Raw genomic sequence first — 20,123 nt, forward strand, 5'->3', positions numbered from 1 at the left:
AACAAAAGCTTCTAACAAGTCTGGGCGGCGTGTTATGGAAGTGCATTCAAAATATCCTTTGTATTTTTAGAAGATAGGGCAGCAGCACTGGAAACGCCCCTCTTCATAGAACAGATGCTCCTTAGGCAGAAACAGTGCAGACGTCCCAACTTCTGAGGAAGTTACAGCTAGTGAAGCATCAGCACAAACCTGTCCCATCACAGAATAGTTATAAATGGGGCAGCAGAACAAGGTTTACTACCTGACAGAACAGGGAAAATATGGCAGTAATAAAGCAAGCCTCCCTCTCTCATAGAACATGAACAGTTAAGGCCTGAGTGACATATACTTTACAGACAGATTTCTGAAGTGGGTTCTTAAGTTACTGAGATGAATATATAGGCAGATGGATTTTTGAATATGCAAGTTCTGACACCATTATAGTTCAGGTGCTTTTCCAAGACAGGATCTTGTACGTGTGTCTGCTGTTTTTTTGGAGACCTGCTGTTTGTGTTTATTCTTTAGCGTTCTGTGTCTTAAGGTGTAGATGTTAAATCATATATCAGTATTAGACTGTGGCGGGGCAGCTCTAAATAAGTATCAATGCTATAGAAAGGCACACAGGTAGCACCCTCTACAAAAATATTTTGGCTGTATACTCTTACCAGGTGCTGTGCAATCCCAGGCTAAGTGCTGCACATGTTCAAAATGTTGAGGGCTGCCAGTGAGGGACAGTCATAAAGCAACACGTGGAGGGCAGGAGGGCTGGATAAACAACACTGGGGAGGGTGGGAGGTAGAGGTAAGCTACCTCTGCCCCAGCAGAGATGCAACCTGTTGGAGCACAATTCCCCCCACCTTCCAGTAAACACCCTGGATCACCTACTACCCAAGACAGGGAAGTGTGTGTGTATATCTCTATCTCTCTCGCTCTCTCTCCCCCACCCTCCCAGAGATATTAGTAAGGTGATGTGGACAACTGCTACCAGCAGGGGAGCAGTTTTGCAGTCACAATCAGCTTAATTTATTGAACATTAAGTAGGTTTTGGATGTACTCTGCCTGACAGAGGTGTCTTCCCGGATCAGCAATGTTCTTGAGCCACACTCACTAGGTTGGTGGTTCTTATGCTCAAATAAGAATTCTTGACACTGTATTTGTACATCAAGGCAAAGCAACTCATGAAAATTCGAGGTAGTTCGATCCAGCACTTTGTTGTCTACTGCAACTAAGACGCCAATCACTGCCAAGTCCACGCCAGTCCCTGTTTTGTTTTAACTGCTTCCTCCTGCCTGCAAGGAATGCACCTGCAGAAGGAAGAAATCAGGTTAATACAGCAAGTGAGTTTGGTGCACATTGTAAAGTGCTGTATTATTGTGATCTCCACTGGTTCAGGATGACTTGTCATTCTGCAGGATGATACTAGAGCCAGGAGCGTCAGAATCTAGACCAGGACTTCAGGTAGTCTTCTGGTCTGATAGCTCTCTATAATAGTAGTTTGCCATAGCAGCTCCTCAGCAGAAGCCCTGCAATGTAGCATGTAATGGCGGCAGTGAACCTTTTCGAAGACTGACACACTTGCCAATTCCAAAAAGAGATTGGTTTACTCTAGTGGATGTAATTGGTATTGATGCAAGACGCTGCAAATATAGGAGTGATATATGGTAATAGTAGGCTGATTCCAAAGACATTTAGGAGAGGCAGGCATTGCTCCACCTCACATTAAAAGCTCTGCACACCGAACAAAAGCTGTAAAGAGACTCCTGTGACAGGCAAGTGTTTGCTCCAAGGTGACTAGGAGGGAGGGGTTATAGCACAGAAGATATGCTACTGAATTCAACTTTTGGAACTGACCTTCAGAGATGCAAATAAAGAACGTGTCTTGCAAGGGTTTGGATGTGGTGGTCTGAAGCTAAATCTTCATCTGGGGCGACGTCTGCGATGGTCAGAATGTGGATTGTGAGGTGTACAAGGGAAGACACTATTGTGAAAATCATTTTGTGTTAGACATAGTCCAGCTGCATTAAAAGTCTTATCAGTGAATGTATTTTATAAGCACTGGAATGGTACCATACCCATCAGTGTTTTTTGTAGCACCAAAATACATACACTATAAGACTGATAACCACTGAATTTGGGAAACACTGGAATGTACCTAATGTTATCCCAAAAAATAGACACTGAAGACAGGACAGCCTAAATATATGTTGTTGGTTTTAACATTCACAAGTACAGAAGCCATCACACATAGGACCTCATATTACAAAGCTCTGCATATCGATGACCGGTATGCATCTAACAAAAAAAAACGATAGAGGAAAAGTGCATATTTGTACCCACTGGGAAAATTGCTGAATATAAAACAAATATTTACCAACAAACCCTATTGTTAGATTCGAAGACAATAAGCATTTTTAAATTACTTGGTTTAAACCATTGTATCATGCATAATGTCCTCAGCTTACCAGGGCTTGTTATCAGACTATGGGACCACAGCCGTACCAGTAGTGTGCCCCCACCAGAGAAGTGTGCACTTCTTCCAGGCAGGAAATTGATGCACCTTAATGTGGTGTCTTCCGCTTGCGACCTCTTGCGTTGTTCCAGTCTGCATGTGGAGACCAGAGGTGCATGAGGCAATTTCCTGTGGATAGCAATGGGTCTTTTATCTAGTGCCACACTTAAAGCAATAGATAATTGTATCCACCTTTATTAGGTGCCTATTTCAACCTCACAGGCACCTCCAATTGATCAGCTAAGTAATTTGTTTTTTATTTGTTTTTACATATTTCTGAATCTCAGCCAGAGCATCTGCAACAGGCTCCTATAGCCTCCTCGACCCCTAACGAACGGGTTCCTGAATCTCCCATCATCTCCATCACCCGGACTGAACCTGTTGGGCTGAAGGCTTCTGACTTCCTCCCGGTGAGTGAAACTTTTCAAAGAGAATGGTTCATGTAAAACTAGGAATCCACGTTTGTGCAAGCAACGTTTTCACCTTTAGAGGAAGGTATGATTTAAAAACAAGAAGGGTAAATTGATAACTGTATAAGTACACTTTTACAGAGCGCTGGAACCTTTACGCTTGTGATGATATTCTAGTATGCATGTGTGTGTTAGGGAACGGAGCAGAATAAAATAGGCAGGGCTTTAAGTGGACCAGGTCCCTTCGGGTCTCGGACTCGGATGTAATTAAAAACGGATATTGAAACAGGTCCCAAATTGGCCCCAGATTCAAATCCTTAACTATAATAGCAAAACACTAATTGCTTTCTGAAAATGGATGATCTAAAGATTAAGGTAATACATGACCGCAATTTAGTTCCTGTTTATATTCACACGTTTTACCTACACTCGCATTCTCTAAGAGAGTTATCAATTTCCAGAATGTTCTGTTTCTGTGTTTTTGTGTGTTCAATTCACTCAAATGGCCCTACCTGTTTAGTCTACTGATTCTCCTGGGCTTCATCCCTAAGTTTCTTTGACTAATTGGCCTCTTATAAAACACGTATGTGGGTTGATTGCGCATCAGCGGTGTGACCTCGGACCAATTCTCTGTGATGAGGGGCACCCAGTAGGGCTGTTTTCTCTCATCTATCATATTTGCTGTTACCATGGAGCCCCCTGCGACAAGACTACGCCAGCATCATTCACATAGGGGACTTGAGTTCACGCCTCGGCTTTGTTGGTATCCTTGTATGTGTATGCTGACAATGTCACCCTCTGTGTTAACAACCCATGTGATAATTTAGATGCCCTGTTCCGAGAGTTTACTCTGTTTGGAGGCCTTTCGGGTATTAAGGTTAACTCTATTATATTTCCAATTACGATTTTGACGGAGGCGTATAACTCGGAATTCCCATTATTCTGGGCTACTGAACTGGTTCACCATTTAGGAATTTGGTTAAGTACAGACTTGGATGAATTGTGGCGTGCCAATTATGGTTGGGCCCTCACTTGTTTGGAGGACTGTCTGGAGAGGTTGCTCAGGCTGCCGCTTTCCGTGACAGGCTGACTCTTTATTGCTAAAATTATGATACTCCCTAAGTTTCTGTATCTATTTGTAAATCTTCCTCTTCCCCTACCATTCACTTTCTGTCAAGGCTTGCACTCGTGTCTTGTTTTGCTTTTTGCTTGCTTGGACAGGCAAGGCACCTAGAGCCGAGTGGGAACTACTTAATCTCCTGTTTGAGCAGGATGGCCTCGGATCCCCTGACATGGAACTTTATTACAATTGTGCATATGCCGCACTAGACTCCAATCCTTGCAATATAGTATAGTATAGTATATCCGGATGATTCCTTCGTAAAACTGGAGCGGGTCCTGCAGTGCCAACAGACATAGATTCACTTATCATCTGAGAGCGGCACTGGAGGCGCAGCATAGTACCTACCCACAGGCTTCAGAGACACTGCAGGGTTCAGAGGTGACACTCACCACGGCCTCCCCCCTGCTCCCTGATTATGAAATTATATGCTACAATGCAGACTTCGGTGCCGGTGTGTACACTCTGAGCCCGGCTGCAGTGGTCTGGCGACCTGGGATCCCAGATTACTGATACCCAAAGGAAATACAGTTGTAGGCAATTGCAAGGCCTCTTCCCCCAACTGCAGGCTACGCTTGCTTAATTTTAAATTCTTACACAGGCTGTATTACTCCCCTGCGCACCTGTGCACCTTTTTCCTGCACGAAGATGCACTCTCCATGTGATGAGTGACTGCTTGTGCGGACTTGCATCTTGCTTGGTGTTGCTTCGGAATTAGGGCGTTCTGGGCGGAGGTCTTTGCTATTGAGACTATGCTTGATTTGTGTGATATTGAATGTTCTCACCCTGCTCGCCTTGCTGGGCTTTGTCAAAAAGGTCCCAGATGATGGGCGCAGGCTGGTTGCAATGCTGCTTCTCCTGGTGAAACGTCTACTGGCTGAGTGCTCGGGGAGACGCCGATAGCTGCTTAAGTCAGACTGGCGGCGTGATACGGCATACCGCCAAAAACAATTACAGAACTACTGGGATCTCATGCTGGCGTGTTCTCGCCCTCAGGACATCTGGGCGCCATTGACATCCTCCTTAACCACACTGGCAGGCAACTCTGCGACGCCCATGTCCCCCTGAAGTGATTAACAGAACTGTTCTGGTGCCACTGAACATGTAATCCTGGTACATTTATCTTGCTGGAGTTAAACCTTGATGAATATGCCCTCCCGATATTGCTATATGTGAGCTGAGTGCTCCCATTTTACTTTCCCTTCCCCTGTCCCTCCCCTTCTCCTTCCACATTCTACCCCCTCCTCTGCGATTGCATGGGTAACATTTCTATTTATCGCTCTTTTTGCTGTAATGTTGTACCTACCACAACCATAGGCAAATGCTGCCCCCTCCTTTTACTGTGTTCTAGTATTATAGTTCTATGCAAAATTTAATAAACAATTAAAAAAAATATAGGTAATACAGAAGTAGAAAGAGGATTAGGCAGTGCAAGAGAGAGGTGGGGTAGAGAAAGAGGTGGTTACAGAGGTAAGGTAAAGAGAACTACAAAGAGTGGTAGAGAAAGGTGAGGTAGATAGGCTAACCTGAACTAGAGAAAGGTACAGAGAGCAATGATCGAGGAAGAAATGCTAGAGAACGAGGTAATGGAAAAGGTAGTAAGAGAGGTGAGGTAGAGGGAAAAGAGGTTCAAAATGTGGTGTTGGCGAGGCGTGAATAAATCGTGAAAAGTAAGAAGTGAGGCAGAGAATGGTGAGGTAGCGAGAGAAATGAGAGGTCAAGAATTGTGGTCCTGAGAGTGAGATAGAGGTGAGTTAAAGAAAGATGTTTTTGAAAAAAATGCGAAGTAGATGAAGGAGAGAGAGGCAGGTAATTGAGGTGTATTTAGAGCACTGAGATTCAAAGATTGGGGTGAGGCGAAGCGTTGAGATAGAGAAAATGGGTCAAGAACTGGACTTATAGAGGTAAAGGTAAGTATTGAGAATGTTCCAATGTGTACCACGTGACTGCTTGGAAAGTGGGGCCCATGGCCATTGCCCACTTTGCTTAGGTCTTAAGACAACTCTGAGGCTTATTCGCAAACTGTGATTTGTAGCACTTTATTAGTACTATAGTAGTACTACTCATGCACTACAAAATGCTATTCACAAACCTACTGGCAGAGACCTCTGCCTCTCCTATCTCTTTTCTATGAGGAGGTGATATAAGCCACATATGCAGAGTTCTCCACAAACATAGGTGTACATTTTCGTAGTGAATGTGGGAATACCTGGGGGAATGACAGAAAAACGAGAAATGCTTACTACTAAACAAGAGAGGGTTAACAAGGGGTAATGGGGTGTTTGGGGAGCGAAGTGCAAATACAGAAACCCACCCACCCATAAAAGAGTAAGCCCATTGTTATTCACAAACTGTACTTCTAAAGTTACTACAGCCAAAAAGGACCCAATGGAAGATGTACTCCAGCCCACGCATGACCATTCACAGGTACTGCAACATTCTCCAATTGAAAACAATGGAGGCATGGACTTTGTTTTTAAGCTTAAAACTTTTATATTTAATTTATTTAATATTAACTTTCTGTAAAAAAAATAAACATATTAGATTTTAATTAAAAAAAATTAATTACAATTAAATGTTTTTATAAAATCTACTGAATAAGATAAGCATGCTAGTGATGCTGTTTTTTCTAAATTATTTTAACTAGCATATATGAATTGGTATATTAAATTTACTTTGCAGATTAAACATTTAATTTGATAGTTAACGTTCAATAGCATTATTAATTTGGTTGTTGGTTATTACTAATTTTGATTGAATTTACTTTCTTATTTTACATGAAGTTTTAAAAATATTGTTTAATAATTATTTAGTTTTATTATTGTTCCCTTTACTTTACCATAGGTTGCCTCCACCTTCATATGAATAATTAAGAGTAGTAACTTTACACCTGTGAATCCTGGTGTGGGACGTGCCACAAAGAGGCAGAGGCATGCAAGTTAGCACCTAAGAGTAGCTTTACACTCAGAAATGGTGAATCGTAATAAAGTTACTCCTGGGTGTAGTAGTAAATTTACTTGAGTAAATGTACACGTGCATTTACCTTTGTAAAGAGACCCCTCTAGGTTTATACGGCTTTCCAAGCTGAGATGACCTGTAGATAGTTCCATGGCTAGCATGCTACACCTGGTAGGGGGTATCACCCCACCTATCACTTGAAAAACTTTAGGATAATAAAGAAATAACATAGAAATCATCCAACCAGGCATAGCTCGAAAGGGCTGACAGAGGACTGTTCACAAGGAGAATAGCAACCCTGAGAAACATGTGCAGTCCAGGTGTGTGGCCACCTGATGTTGTCTCGAAACAAGTTCACACACATTCACACACACGCAAATTAACTTGTTCGTTCACATACATGCATGCAAAGGTATTCGTGATTCTATTGCCCTTGTGTCTAAATTGTGCTGCATAACAAAATAACATATAAAAGAAAAATAAATGTCAGTGGTATGACAAGGATTGTAGGATCAATTACTGTGGGGCTGCACAAAAATGGTAAACAAAACAATGCATGGATCACAGGTTCACTACATGTAGAACTCAGCACTAGATAGTGAGCCACAATCCAAGTCACAACAATAGTTTAGACCGCAAACACCACTCTACAAACATTGTAGTTAGAGCAAAAGGGAAAACGGAATGGTGTCCCAGCACAAAGCATACACACAAAAGGAAACTCTGCTTTTTTAAGAATCCTTAAATGCTGCTCTAGCCCATGATGTCCAACACAGTGACAGGTGGTTTCTTTGTTACCATCTGCGGTGGTGATCCTGAAAACAATCCTGTGCTGTTTTCACCTATTAACAATATATATATATATATATATATATATATATATATGACGGGCACCCCACATTTTTGAAGGAGAAGGTTTTTGCAGATTCCTTATTAGTGGCTGTGGCTGGGGGGAAGAAGAAATATAATGCAACTGGCTCAACTTCTAACCCGCGAGGGAAAGAGAACAAGACTTGAAAAAAAAACTCTGTTGGAAAGAAAAATGTGCCTAACTTCATCTAGTACAGTGAAAGCTGCAAGTTCCTTTTTCCTAATGGGACATTATAATTGCTATGTGTGAGATTCAGTGAGTCAATACCTGGAGTACCTTCAACTGAAAAAAAGAGAGGATTTTCTGGAAATAGTGAAGGAAGGCATGCAAACTGCAAATAACCTCATCACTGCAGCAAGTGTAGGATCTGGCAACAATGGACATCAGCCATGGCATATCTGATAGAGACCTCTAGTTGCAGATTCCTTACCTTAGAATTTCCCAGAGGCGTCAATCTCGATCCGGAGTTTTGTCTTCGAGCAGTACACCTGTGTGCAGTTAGGTGGCATCAGTCAACTCCACTTCTGGTTAAGGCATTGTGGTCGCCAGCCATGACGTTGTGGTTTGTATATAGGTGCCACCCAGGCACCCTGACGTCAGTTATTTTCTTTCCACGCAGATCCAAAGAGAGCTACCCCACCAGTCACTTTTTTACTGGCCATTTGACATTTTGTTGAAGTTTTTTTACTTCTTGGTGCACCAAGGATGTCATCACGGAAGACCGGCTTCAAGCCCTGCGACTCCTATCACTGTATGATGTCTGGTTGGCAGGGGCTCCTTTGGGTTCCGCGCCGGCAGCTTTGGCACTGAAGAGCACACAGAGATACTCTTCAAGATCCGAATGGGCGTCGGTCATACTATTGTGACATTCCCCGATGGTTCCGTTGTCGATGCTCCTGACTACCCGGGCGGCCTCGATCCTATACTCTTTGCCAGCTTTGGTATCAGCGGGGGCCTGGGTCCCTAGGTCGAATCCTGACCCTTTTTCTAATGGGTACGAGTTTGGTCACAGTATGGAGGGGTCACTGGACCCTTTAGAATACCAGCTAGAAGACCGTATGAACTGGGCTCAGGACCTGGGTGAAGCCAGCGGTCTGGATACCTTCCTTGACACTGGTATGCTTTCTCTCCCCTACTGTGGTTATGGAGGAGGGGGGCTTCTTACTCCATGGTGGTAAGGAGAGCAGCAGAGGTCCTAGGCCTCTAGCTGCCTCGAGTGGCTGTCAGGACTAACCTCCTGACTGAGGTGCTTCAGCCTGGTGCTTCTATGTCAGAACCCCTTTTGCCCTTTAATGAAGCGGTCACTGATCTTCTGCTGGGGACCAGGTCCAAACCCAGCACAGGGGCACCTGTGAACAGGACAGTAGCCCGCCGCCATAGGCCTGCGCCTAACGACCCAGCTTTCTTGACCCAACACCCTACTGCCGAGAGCTTGGTCATCCACACCTCAACATTACATGGTGAATTCCCTTCCGCTTCCCCGGACAGCAAACCCAAGAGGCTGAATCTCCTTGGGAAGAAGCAGTTTTCTTCCTCCAGACTGGCATTGCGGTCAGTGAACACCGCATGCCTCTTGGGCCGCTACACCCATACTTTATGGGACACGGTCGCGCAAGTGCTACCACAGTCCCCGGAAGACGCCTCGGCCATTCTCTCCCAAGCTGTTACTGACGGGAGAGATGCAGCTAAGTTCACAATCAGATGTTGGCTGGATACGAAAGAGTCTCTAGGCAGATTGGTTGCTTCAACAGTGGTCGTGAGGCACCACACCTGGTTAAGGACATCTGGCTTTTCAGTAGATGTCCAACCCACTCTGATAGACATGTCCTTTGATGGCACCCATTTCTTAGGAAACAAAGCAGACTTGACGCTTGAGCGCTTTAAAGATTCCCGGGCTATGACCCGGTCCCTTGGCCTCACACCTGCCACTAGCCCTCCTCAGTCTGCTTTCCGCCCCTTTCGTGGATACAGAAGGGGCACCCAGCCACGTCCGTTCCCCGCCAGTCACTGTGCTGCGCATGCTGCTTAGTCTCTGTGTGGCCAGGGACGTGGGATCCAGCGTCCGCGTGGATCAGGGAGCTAACATCCCTTCCTATTTGTAAAAGGACTCTCACAGACTAGAGTTCACTAATGGCTGGCTTTATCATCGAGTCAAGGTCAACAGGTCACCCTGTCCTCTAACCGCCCTGTAATCCCACCTGCCAAATCCAGTTAACTTGCCCTTAGTAAAACACAGCCTCCAGGTGAGAGACCAGGTCAGATGTTTGGATTCTTGCCGGGTTAGCAGGCTATAACATCGGATGGGTAGGTCCTGCAAATTGTTTGGTGGTAAAATGCCCTGTTCTTCATTCTCTCTCTGCTGCACCTTCCACCTACCCAGCCTTCAACCCCTCCCACACCACCCCCTCCCCCAACCTCCTCCCCTCCCCCCCCCCCCACCACTGAGAAGCAAGATCAGATGAATGAATTCTTGTCAGGTTAGCAGGCTATAACATTGGATGTGTGGGTCCTGAAAATTGTTTGTTGGGGATATGCCCTGTTTTTCATTCATTCTCCGCCGCACCTTCCACCAAGATCATAGGCCTCTGGTCTCCTGGCAGAGTCCTGGCTCCATATCAACCTTCTGGAACTGAGGGCTATCTTCTTGGCATTGACAGCCTTCCTTCCTTCCATGCAAGAAAGGCTGGTACAGATGCTCACAGATAACAATACCCCCATTTGGTACTGCAACAAACAGATTGTGGTGTGGTCACGGTCCCTGTGCCTCAGGAAATGGCTGGACCCCCAAGGTTTTTTCCTGATGGTGAGCTACCTGGTGGGCTCTTCAAACGCCAGGGTAGATGAGCTCAGCCATTGGAGCCTAGTGGATCACGAGTGGCAGCTACACCCAGAGGTGGTGCAAAGTTTCTTCTACAAATCTTGCCTCAGTCAGTTCACTACTGTAGAGCACACTCAATGCCAACACTTCTTTGCGTTGAAGTGTCCATGGAGTATCTCGCTTAGAGACACATTCTTACACAAGTGGAACTCAGGAGTCCTGTGTGCTCCCACTCGTGTTTTTCACTCCCTGCATTGCTTCCTTGCCCTTGTGCTTTTCCCCCTCCAGTTCGATGATGTGCTTTCTCTTCTCATGCTTTACCCTCCACTCAGTGTACTTTTCTCTCTGTCCTACTCGTTCCCCAGTGTTGTTTCCTCCCGCACTCCTGTTGCTTTCCTGCACCAGCCCTCCATGATTCCGATCATACCCCTCCGTGTTGCTTCCACCCAACCACCTTTCTTCCCATACCAGCTCATAAAACTTTCTTTTTCTTTTGTTTACCAATCCAACTTGGATTGGTAAATCAAAACAAACAAACAATCAAATCACTTGTCATTTTGTAGGTTTATGCATGCTAGTTGTGCATGCCTACAAAATGACCTTTTTTCTCTTTTTTGGCCAAGCTGCACAGCATCAAAGATTCTGCACAGCACTGCATGGCTAAAACCGTTGCATGCATCCCCCCAAATCCAGCAAAAAGCAAGTTACTTATCTGTTACTCCTCTTCTAAATCGTTGATTTCTTTCTTAAAATTGCATGTAGCCTTCCATTCTCTTCAGAAAAGAGACTACCTTTAAAGCTGTCCTTTCACACTTGTGCTTCAAAATCGGAACTACAAAGTCCTGTAGGGGGTGGAGGTTGAAGCTCACCTCCTTGGTTAGAGTATGGATGCTATTTAATTAAGAGTACATATACATTATTGCTTAGTCTTTCAGGCTTTCTAATACTGTTTACTACTATTGTGAATTACCAAATTACCAGGGACTTCCAAGTTGATGATGAGGATGAATCAAGGATGTGCATCTATAAAAGATAGCATTACTGGAGAACTTTAGTTACAGGTAAGTAACATGTTCCTTAAACCCCTATTCTGCATACTTTTTTTTTATACTTCCCACAGTCCCAACTCATCCCAGAAATAACTTTACAACCTTCATTTTGAACTATGTGTTCTTCTGATTCCAGCCGTCAAACAAAAACCAGTCAGAGGTGGTGGATGAAGATGCTATGTCACAGATCCGCAAAGGACATGATACAATGTGCATGGTACTTACCAGCAGAGCTCGACACCTGGACTCTGTGCGGGCCGTTTGGAGCACAGGGGATATCAAGGTGAGGAAATATAAAGAGATAAATTTATGGCAGGGGCTCTAACTTGCATGTTACCGGTTGGTCTCCCTTGAAAAGTGGTTATTTTCAAGATTCTGTCGAGCCTCAGCAGTCTGAGCTCTGACTCCTGCCCTCTCACACACAGAATTCGTATCACCTACCCAACTGCATACAATGTCCCTCTAGCTCATAGCTTTGGCCGACCTCTCTTTCTATTCGCAACCCTCTAAGCTAGAAATTTTATTTACACCACTCTCTACTGCTCCCTGACAAAAGGTTCAGGCCTAAATTACCCACCCCATTCAAGCAGTCAGCCTTGTGACTTGATAGTTAACTTCAGCTGTATCACAGCCCAAGGCCCAGACTATATCTTTAATTACAGCTCTCAAAAGAGCCAGAAATATGTGGCTGATTGTTCTTTAAAGATCCTTCTGCAGCAAAGGCTCCCTGCTTTATTTTCTACAACGAATTTAATAATTGTATTCACACAAGGCCAGACCTTGTCATTTTGTGCCTATTATGGGAAGAAGGTGAGGAGTATGTTATAGTTTCTGATTTTAAATTTAATTTACAGAAATCTCAAAAAAAAGTAAATGACAAGGGTGGTTGAGTTAAGGAAACCGTCCTGCTCGCTTTTTTGTTGTTGTAATTCTATGCTTCTTATGAATGATACTGGTCATTTTATAGATGTAATTTCGTTTTACTCTGTCAATAAAATAAAAAAAAGACAAGGGTGGTTGAGAATGAGGTTCTGGCTTTGCCTTCTCTCAATCTGCATCAAGGTTCATAGGGTCCTCCAGTGGGAATTGGTGATATGAGGCATACCAAAAAGAGGTTGCAGTCATGTAGCAATCCCCAGTCTTCAGTTTTTATCAGTCATGGGGAAATTGAAGGTCGAAGATGCTTCAGTCTACTGACCAAAGGGATGCTTGATATATTGCTTTTGAGGCTTTTAAATCTAATATCAAATCTGTGATGACTCAAATTAAGGGTATTTTGCCAACAGACAGGTTCCATAGCACCAATCAAAGGCTGCAGTGCTGAGGGCACTAGAGTGATTTTCGGTACTGGATCATTCATAGATTCACTAAATCATTCCCTGCCACCAGGCAGGAATACCTAGCATTTTAATAGAGTAGTAAACATGGCTTGCCAATAGGCAAACAACAATGTGTATTTAGAAGCACGTTCACCTCAGCCAATGAAGTGAATATGCTGAGTGCTCCTCTCCCTCTATATACTACTATATTAATGACTTTATATGCAGTTAGTCTACAGAGTAGATTCTGGACACAGCAAGATCCCACTTCATTTAAGATAACATTTTCAATCTTTCGGCTGTACTTTCTTTCCCCTATGGCTCACAGTTCCCGATTTGACTTCATCTATCACCTTTTGGTGAGGTTTATTTTTTCCCAGGCTAACGGAGACCTTAGCTTTATTCTACCGTTGCTTCCAGAGAAAAATCCTCTTTAGACCATGCTCCTCCTGCACCCTCATCATTAACAAAACAAATTGTCAAATCTGGCAGAACTTTTTGCCAGGACTCTTTCAGACAGACATTTATTCTTTACCCTAGAGGTACCCCCTAAGGATGCTCCCTCTTCAGGGATGATTCGGTGCAACAGCTTCTCCAGGAACCTTCACTAAAACAGTGCATAGCATAAGGCTTGAGGAGATACTTTGATTAGCCATGTCAAAATAAGCACCCTAAAAATCGGTTTCTCGAAGGAAGCAGCCTCCTTCTCTTTGTTTTGCTCTCTCGGAATCCTCAAAAAAGGTTTTTAAATGACTTAAATCAAAGACTGCAGGAGCTCTAGGAAGCTAGAGATTCACACTGTCTTTCTTGCTACATTTGGTGTCAGCTCTAGCCACCTTCTTAACCACTGGCATTTCCAGCTTCTCCATCTTTAAAATTCTTCTGTGGTGCATCCTTGTCTGCCTTATCGAAAGCAAAACAGACTGTATGGTAAACTACCTCTTTGAAAGGGACCCACCATTGGCCCCCTTCCCATTAGCATCAGGATGCAACTGCCACCTCTTAGGCAGCACCAGCAGTTAATATCCCATTGATAATTTCACTATGATGTTGTGGTCGACGCCCACATTGTGTGTGTGACTTAAAAACAAAAACAGATGTTTCAAAAGCAGGGATCAGTCTTATTACAGAGCAAATAGTGACTCATTGTCTATGGATATTCCTGTATATGGTCAGCCTTCATTTACACTTTATATGAAACTTGCATCTCAACTGCCTGCATATCTTTTGGAGACCAATCAAGAGGCAGACTCCAGTGTGACCTGCAGTACGTCCAAGTAAACTCCAAGAGCACACCCATCACACCCTTTTTTTCATGATGAAGTACAGGGTGAAAGCCACAAGGAAGTTGTTCCTTCCTGCCAATTGGAGCAGGGTGTGTCAGGAATGCACCCATTCCTGATATATAGCATCCACTCGATTACCCTAGTAAGTGTTACTAAGAACCATTATTAATTTCACACTTCAATAGCAGTACAGACACTATTGTATCCACTCCCTGCTCCATGACCATGCTCGCTGCAGCGGCACACCAGTGTTACTCTCAACTCAGGCAAAGTAGGAGAATAAAAGAGGAGGAAGATGCTCCTCGGGGAAGGAAGAAAAGAGACAATTCACAAATGCCACAGCTACATTGGAGCAGAAGACACCTCTTACTGGTGATGTTCCTCCTCACTGCCTTGTTTGGGATCACATGCTGCAAGAAAGGGTCTATAAAAGTTTCATAATTCCTGTGGCCCCCTAACGAGAAACTGTGCTTTCTTTATGATTTAAAGAATAAAATCAAAATATTTCAAATTCATTCCTGTATTGTGTGGGGAATGGGACAAAGGTTGATAAAGGCTGCAGCACGGTGCATGACGTTGTTCCACCTTTGGAAAAGATACGTAGGGCCCTTGATAATCAGAAACTTCTCAGCAAGCACAGGTGTTCACAATAACTTGTCTAGTGTTTTTCAACAACTGGGTTTACTTTAAATAACAACTGGTCAACTCTGACACCCTACAGACAACTAATATCCTCAGGGGGTTTCCTAGACTCAAGTCAAATCAAAAATAAATAAAAACTATCTTTATTCGGTTTACCAACCATAAAATATAAAACAAATCCACACAAATATAATTTACAAAAGTAATACAATAAAATATTTAAACTGTTCATGGCCATACATTAAAACCGTCCTTCATAAAATGCATTATCTTAATTGACCAGACACACTTTTTATTGGTTTGAGTATAACTGCTTTGCTCATCAATTTTGAGACAACTCCAAACTCGCCTGATTACCGACCCTCCATAGTTTTCTTACAATTTATTGCTAATTTTAAAAAGTTGCATACTCTAAAACATACTACACAGGTTCCTAAAAACTATAGGAACATTGTGGCATTGCTACATTTCTTAATAGCCGATATTTTAAAAATTGGCTTAAGAAGTTGAATAAAATAATTTCTATGAAATTTGCAACCGTGGTTGAGGAGAAGACCCATCACAAGGGCAGACAGGCAATCTGTTTCCATTCTAAAACATCTTCTTGGAAACTTAATAATCTACACCCCATAGCTGCTCTAAAATGAAAAAGCAGCAATCTCTTCCATCTGGACAAATCTAAAGATAGATCAAATGCAAGACCTGGTGAAGCTAATATTATAAAAATAATCCTGCACAGAACTTTTAGCACACTCTTAATCAAGTCGTTGATTTAAACTGAAGGCACTAAAACTGTTCTTCACTAGTAAATGATCTGATTTAACTAGGGAGAGTGGTGCATGGAAAAAGTTGGAAAACCTAGTTCATCAAAGGATCTACATACATAGTTCAGCAGGTGGATGGCGCGATCCCTTTCAGGTTGTAGGCAGTTTGCGATTATCTCCCTTTTGAAACTAGCCTACAGGTTGGTCCAAGCGCTGACCCTTAACAGGAGTGGGCCAACCTAATCCTTTCAGAGATGTATAGTAAATTCAGTTCTGCATGTAAAATGAAAGACTAACTCAAGGGCGGAAGATTAAAAAGTCACCTGCAGATACGATTTTCTTCAGTTCACAAAACTGAAGGATTTTGATAGCCCCAAATTCCAGCTCCATACGTTGCCACTGTGATAAATTGCTGGTTAAAGATTTTTGTAAAAGAAGACAGTGAGCCCTTAAAAGGTGAATGAATAAGATTTAAATAGCCCTGGTAATTCTACTTAACTTCATACACGAAATATTGAGTTGAGGCTTCCAAGAACTACCCGAATTAAAAGTAACCCCAAGATTACTAAAATTGCTCACATTCCTCATAGACTTATCTCGGACTCTCATGGCCACTATGCTTTTCTTCCCAGGCCCACATGCTACAATGTGGGATTTCCAGAAATTTGTCACTAAGTTCAGACTACCCGTAAAGATAACAAATGTCTCCATTAACCTTCTCAGGGCTGTAGAGGTGCTGGCTATCAAAACTGCGTCATCGGCAGAAAATAGCACCAGAACTGTGGTATTTCCATCAACAGTACTATCTTCCAAGTAGAAGCATAAACTATTGACATATGGAATAAACAGGAGGAGTGCCAAAATGCATCCCCGAAATAACCCTCTCGCTAATAAAGTATTGGAGGTTTCCCTGACTGGACCGTAACACACCTTGGCTGATAGGTTTTCATGCAAATTGCAAAGAAAATTCACAAAAGTAACTTCCTCGCCCATATCCAAGAACTTTAACCAGAGCTTGGTTCTACCTACTGAATTAAAGGCTATGGACAGATATTTGAATGCTAGGCACAGTAGACCTTGTTTTCCAAATGTGTATTTACTGAATATTAGTTGTAAATTTAGACACTGCTCCACCGTACTGAGTCCTTGGCGGAAACCATATTGGAAAGATGATAAAATGTTATTCTGGATGTCCTAAACTATTAACTGTTGCAATATTACTCTGCCAAAAATTTTGACCGAGCTACCTGTAAGGGATATAGGGAGACAGCATTTAGGCTGATTTCAATCACCTTTCGTGAAAATAGAGGTGATTATTGATAGCACCCAAGATTTAGAAATCGTGAGACTGAATTAATTATTAAATAAATACTAAGAGAGGGGCCCCATAGACCAGAGTTAGTTTTCAAATGTCCATTGGAACCTGATCTAGGCCCAGGGCCGTCCCTTCCCGGCTTTCTCTTATTGCATCCTCAATCTCATATAAGGTAAGCTGAAAGGGAGTAGAGTTGTGAAGTCTAACCCTCAATAGATCCAGTAGTGACTTAACCACCTTTGTTTAGCAGAAATAAATAAAATAAGTAACCCAAGCCAGACCAGTTATACATCAACGTAGTAGCGGGGTTGGGGGGTGCATCTGTCAAGCGGATCCTGCTAACAATATCCCAAAATACTTTACTGCAATTACCTATTGCAGCTTTCACTAACTGCTCCAAATCTTTGCTCACTAAAAAAATATTTCTGTTTCTGGTTGTCCTCTTATAACATTTCCTAGCTTCAGTAATGTCCTTGGAGTCCTTTGGGTGACACATTAAAGCCCTTCTGAATTGGCAGTTAGGGACTGAGCATGATAGCATGATACATAAAACCATTGTGGAAGCTTCTGGACCAGCCTTACAGCCTTCATCAAAAACTACTTAATGCCTGAGTATAAGGAGTTATAATGAGCATACAGTGTTTCCCCACTCCCTTCTGTTGAGCATACCAAAAACAATGGCAAAAATGTCTTCAGTAATGAGCTAAGGGTGGCCTTAGGTTCCTTGAGGTAAGAGACTAATCTTAAACAGTCACTAGTACGTTGGAAGATCTTAACGGTTGCTTCCTTTGGGGGTGGGGGGGGGGGTGACCTTGCGTACTTGGAAGTGCCCAACTGCCACTAATGCATTGTGACCCCTAACTGTCTCAATTATGGTACTTCTAGAGAACCAGGGAAGGAAGTCTCTGGTGGAAAAGAATTAATCAGTAGTGGAAGCCCATCTGTTACCTCTATATGATGGTAAGATTTGATTGTCCCCTTTAAAATAAGGGACCACATCTACCAGTTTGTTCTTCGACAAGTAATAATCCAGCTCCATCCCCTCCTTTCGCTAAGGCCCTCAGGATTAACAGGACCCTTTTCTCCCAGATCCTCACTGCTTATATATTTTACATTAAAATCTCCACACACAGTACGCTTAGGCTGTGCTGGAACATCAAGCATGGTTGGGACAAGAGTATGTTAAAAACAAAACAATCACTAAAATAAACACAGACAGTACTGGAACTGGCGAAGTCGTTGTGAAAATTAATCAAATAAAAATTGAAAGGCCTCAGATTAGTCTTAATATGCAAAACGGGAAAAGCAATGCTGCCCGAGTCAATCACTGATACTTCTATGTTCAGATTCAGCTGAAATCAAACCGAAAGTCCGCCCCTTGTTCTTCCTCAAATGGATGGCATGGTGGAACTGGAGTAACAAACAAAACTATCATATGTGGGTGGAGAAGTAGCCTATGTCTCCTGGAACACAATAATGCCATAGCTATAAAGGCCTGGATCAAATACCTTCCCCTTAAACCTGCAACATTCCAGCTCTTGAGAGTAAAAGTAAGCCCCACTCTGACAATGTCTTACCACCAGATCCTGTAGAATCAACAAATCCTTTGTAGGTTTCCATGAGCATAGGCAAGGAGGACCTTACTTCTGGTCAATCAATGTCCGAAAGCGCTTCAAAATGATTTACAACTGGCACCGAGAAATGATTCCTTGTGCAGTCCGAGGCAATGGTGGAAGGCCCCGGTTGCTGTGGAGATAGAATCGTGAGAGGTGGATTTCGGAAATAAATGGGACCACCTTAATTGGACTTAACCTCTTGCCAGATCAAAGGTGGACACGTATACAATCAAGGCTTTTAGAAAAAGCCAAGTAGAACCACTGAATTAGAACTGCTCTTGAGATCTTTACTGATGTATCCAAACATTTCATTGCACCAATAGGGGTGATCTAAAATTAACGATAACACAAACTCCACTAGTTTGAACAGGGCCACGTCCGATCCAACCTAACCTCCTGATCAGCAAAATTTAGTTAGGTGGAATGGAAAACCCCCATGACAGACAAACCAGTCCCAGACCTTGTCGAACAGACCCTCATAAGATTCTGTTTGGTTTCTCCGTAAGGGAGGTACTCCTACTAAAATGGACACATACGGACAGGCTGCAGGTGGGAGATCAATATGTATTCGGCTTGGGGTACATGTCCTCTCTTCCTTTGGGCCACCCGTGCCCTTTTGTTCTTGTAAACTACACTCCCCCGCAGTCCCTCCAGTATTACCAGGCTGGAGTTTTCCCGCCTCTATAATTGAAGTGGGGCCAAGCCCTTGTGGTGGTGGATATAGCAAGTTAGTGGACATCTGGTTACACTCAGCCTTACTCTTATGCATGATACTACCCAAGTTGGGGTGGGCTACAGAAGGTGTGCATATGTCAGTCGTGGTTCCAACCTCCGGAGTCCGGGAAAGAGTCCTGTGTGACAAAAGTGTGAGCTGTGATTTTAACGTTTCCAGACGGTGATATATAGGGGACAGCTCTCGTGGCAATAGTTACTCCAATTTCGAGAAACAGCCCTCCATGAACTGTATACTGGTACTACAAACTCTTTGTGTACTGGCCTTCACCGTATTTACCATATACCCTGCTTCAGTCTCTTATGTTTAACTGTCTTTGCATGGCTGCTTAGGGTAACCAATGTAGGACTTCTGGTTTGTGCTGCAAACAGCTCGGGTGAGTCCATAGGAATACCGGACGATGACAGAGTCAACAAGCATTTGCAATGCACTAGGGTCTCGCATTTGTCGGAGTTACAGCTGTTCACAGTTGTAAACTCCCAACCGGATTTTTCTTGCATAAAAAAAAAAAAAACAGCGCAATCGCGCTGCTACAGTTCACTCTAATAATACCTATCGGCAAAAGTGCAATTAACTGAGTAACAAGGTCAATAGTATGCGAAGCGCTGGACTTCTGCCCAGCGAGATCGCGCTGTCAAAACAGAGAAAAAGTAGTCCACAAACCCAGCAAGCCTCACATGTTTTCTGTACTTGGTCACTGCGCTCGAGGAGGGCTCACCACTGGAAAAGGCATG

At 43.3% G+C, this 20,123-nt stretch overlaps 1 protein-coding gene across 7 annotated transcripts in view; it reads left to right on the forward strand.

The window, feature by feature from the left end:
• KATNB1 (katanin regulatory subunit B1) overlaps positions 1-20,123 on the forward strand; it is a 434,067-nt gene that overhangs the window by 296,998 nt on the left and 116,946 nt on the right. For all 7 annotated transcript variants that reach the window (XM_069217361.1, XM_069217365.1, XM_069217360.1 and 4 more), the window contains 2 exons: positions 2,776-2,898; positions 11,851-11,997. In XM_069217361.1, the coding sequence (XP_069073462.1) occupies positions 2,776-2,898; positions 11,851-11,997 (270 nt within the window). The remainder of the gene's footprint in view (positions 1-2,775; positions 2,899-11,850; positions 11,998-20,123) is intronic.

Source organism: Pleurodeles waltl, chromosome 12 (genome assembly GCF_031143425.1).
Source record: "Pleurodeles waltl isolate 20211129_DDA chromosome 12, aPleWal1.hap1.20221129, whole genome shotgun sequence".
Lineage (NCBI taxonomy): Eukaryota > Metazoa > Chordata > Amphibia > Caudata > Salamandridae > Pleurodeles > Pleurodeles waltl.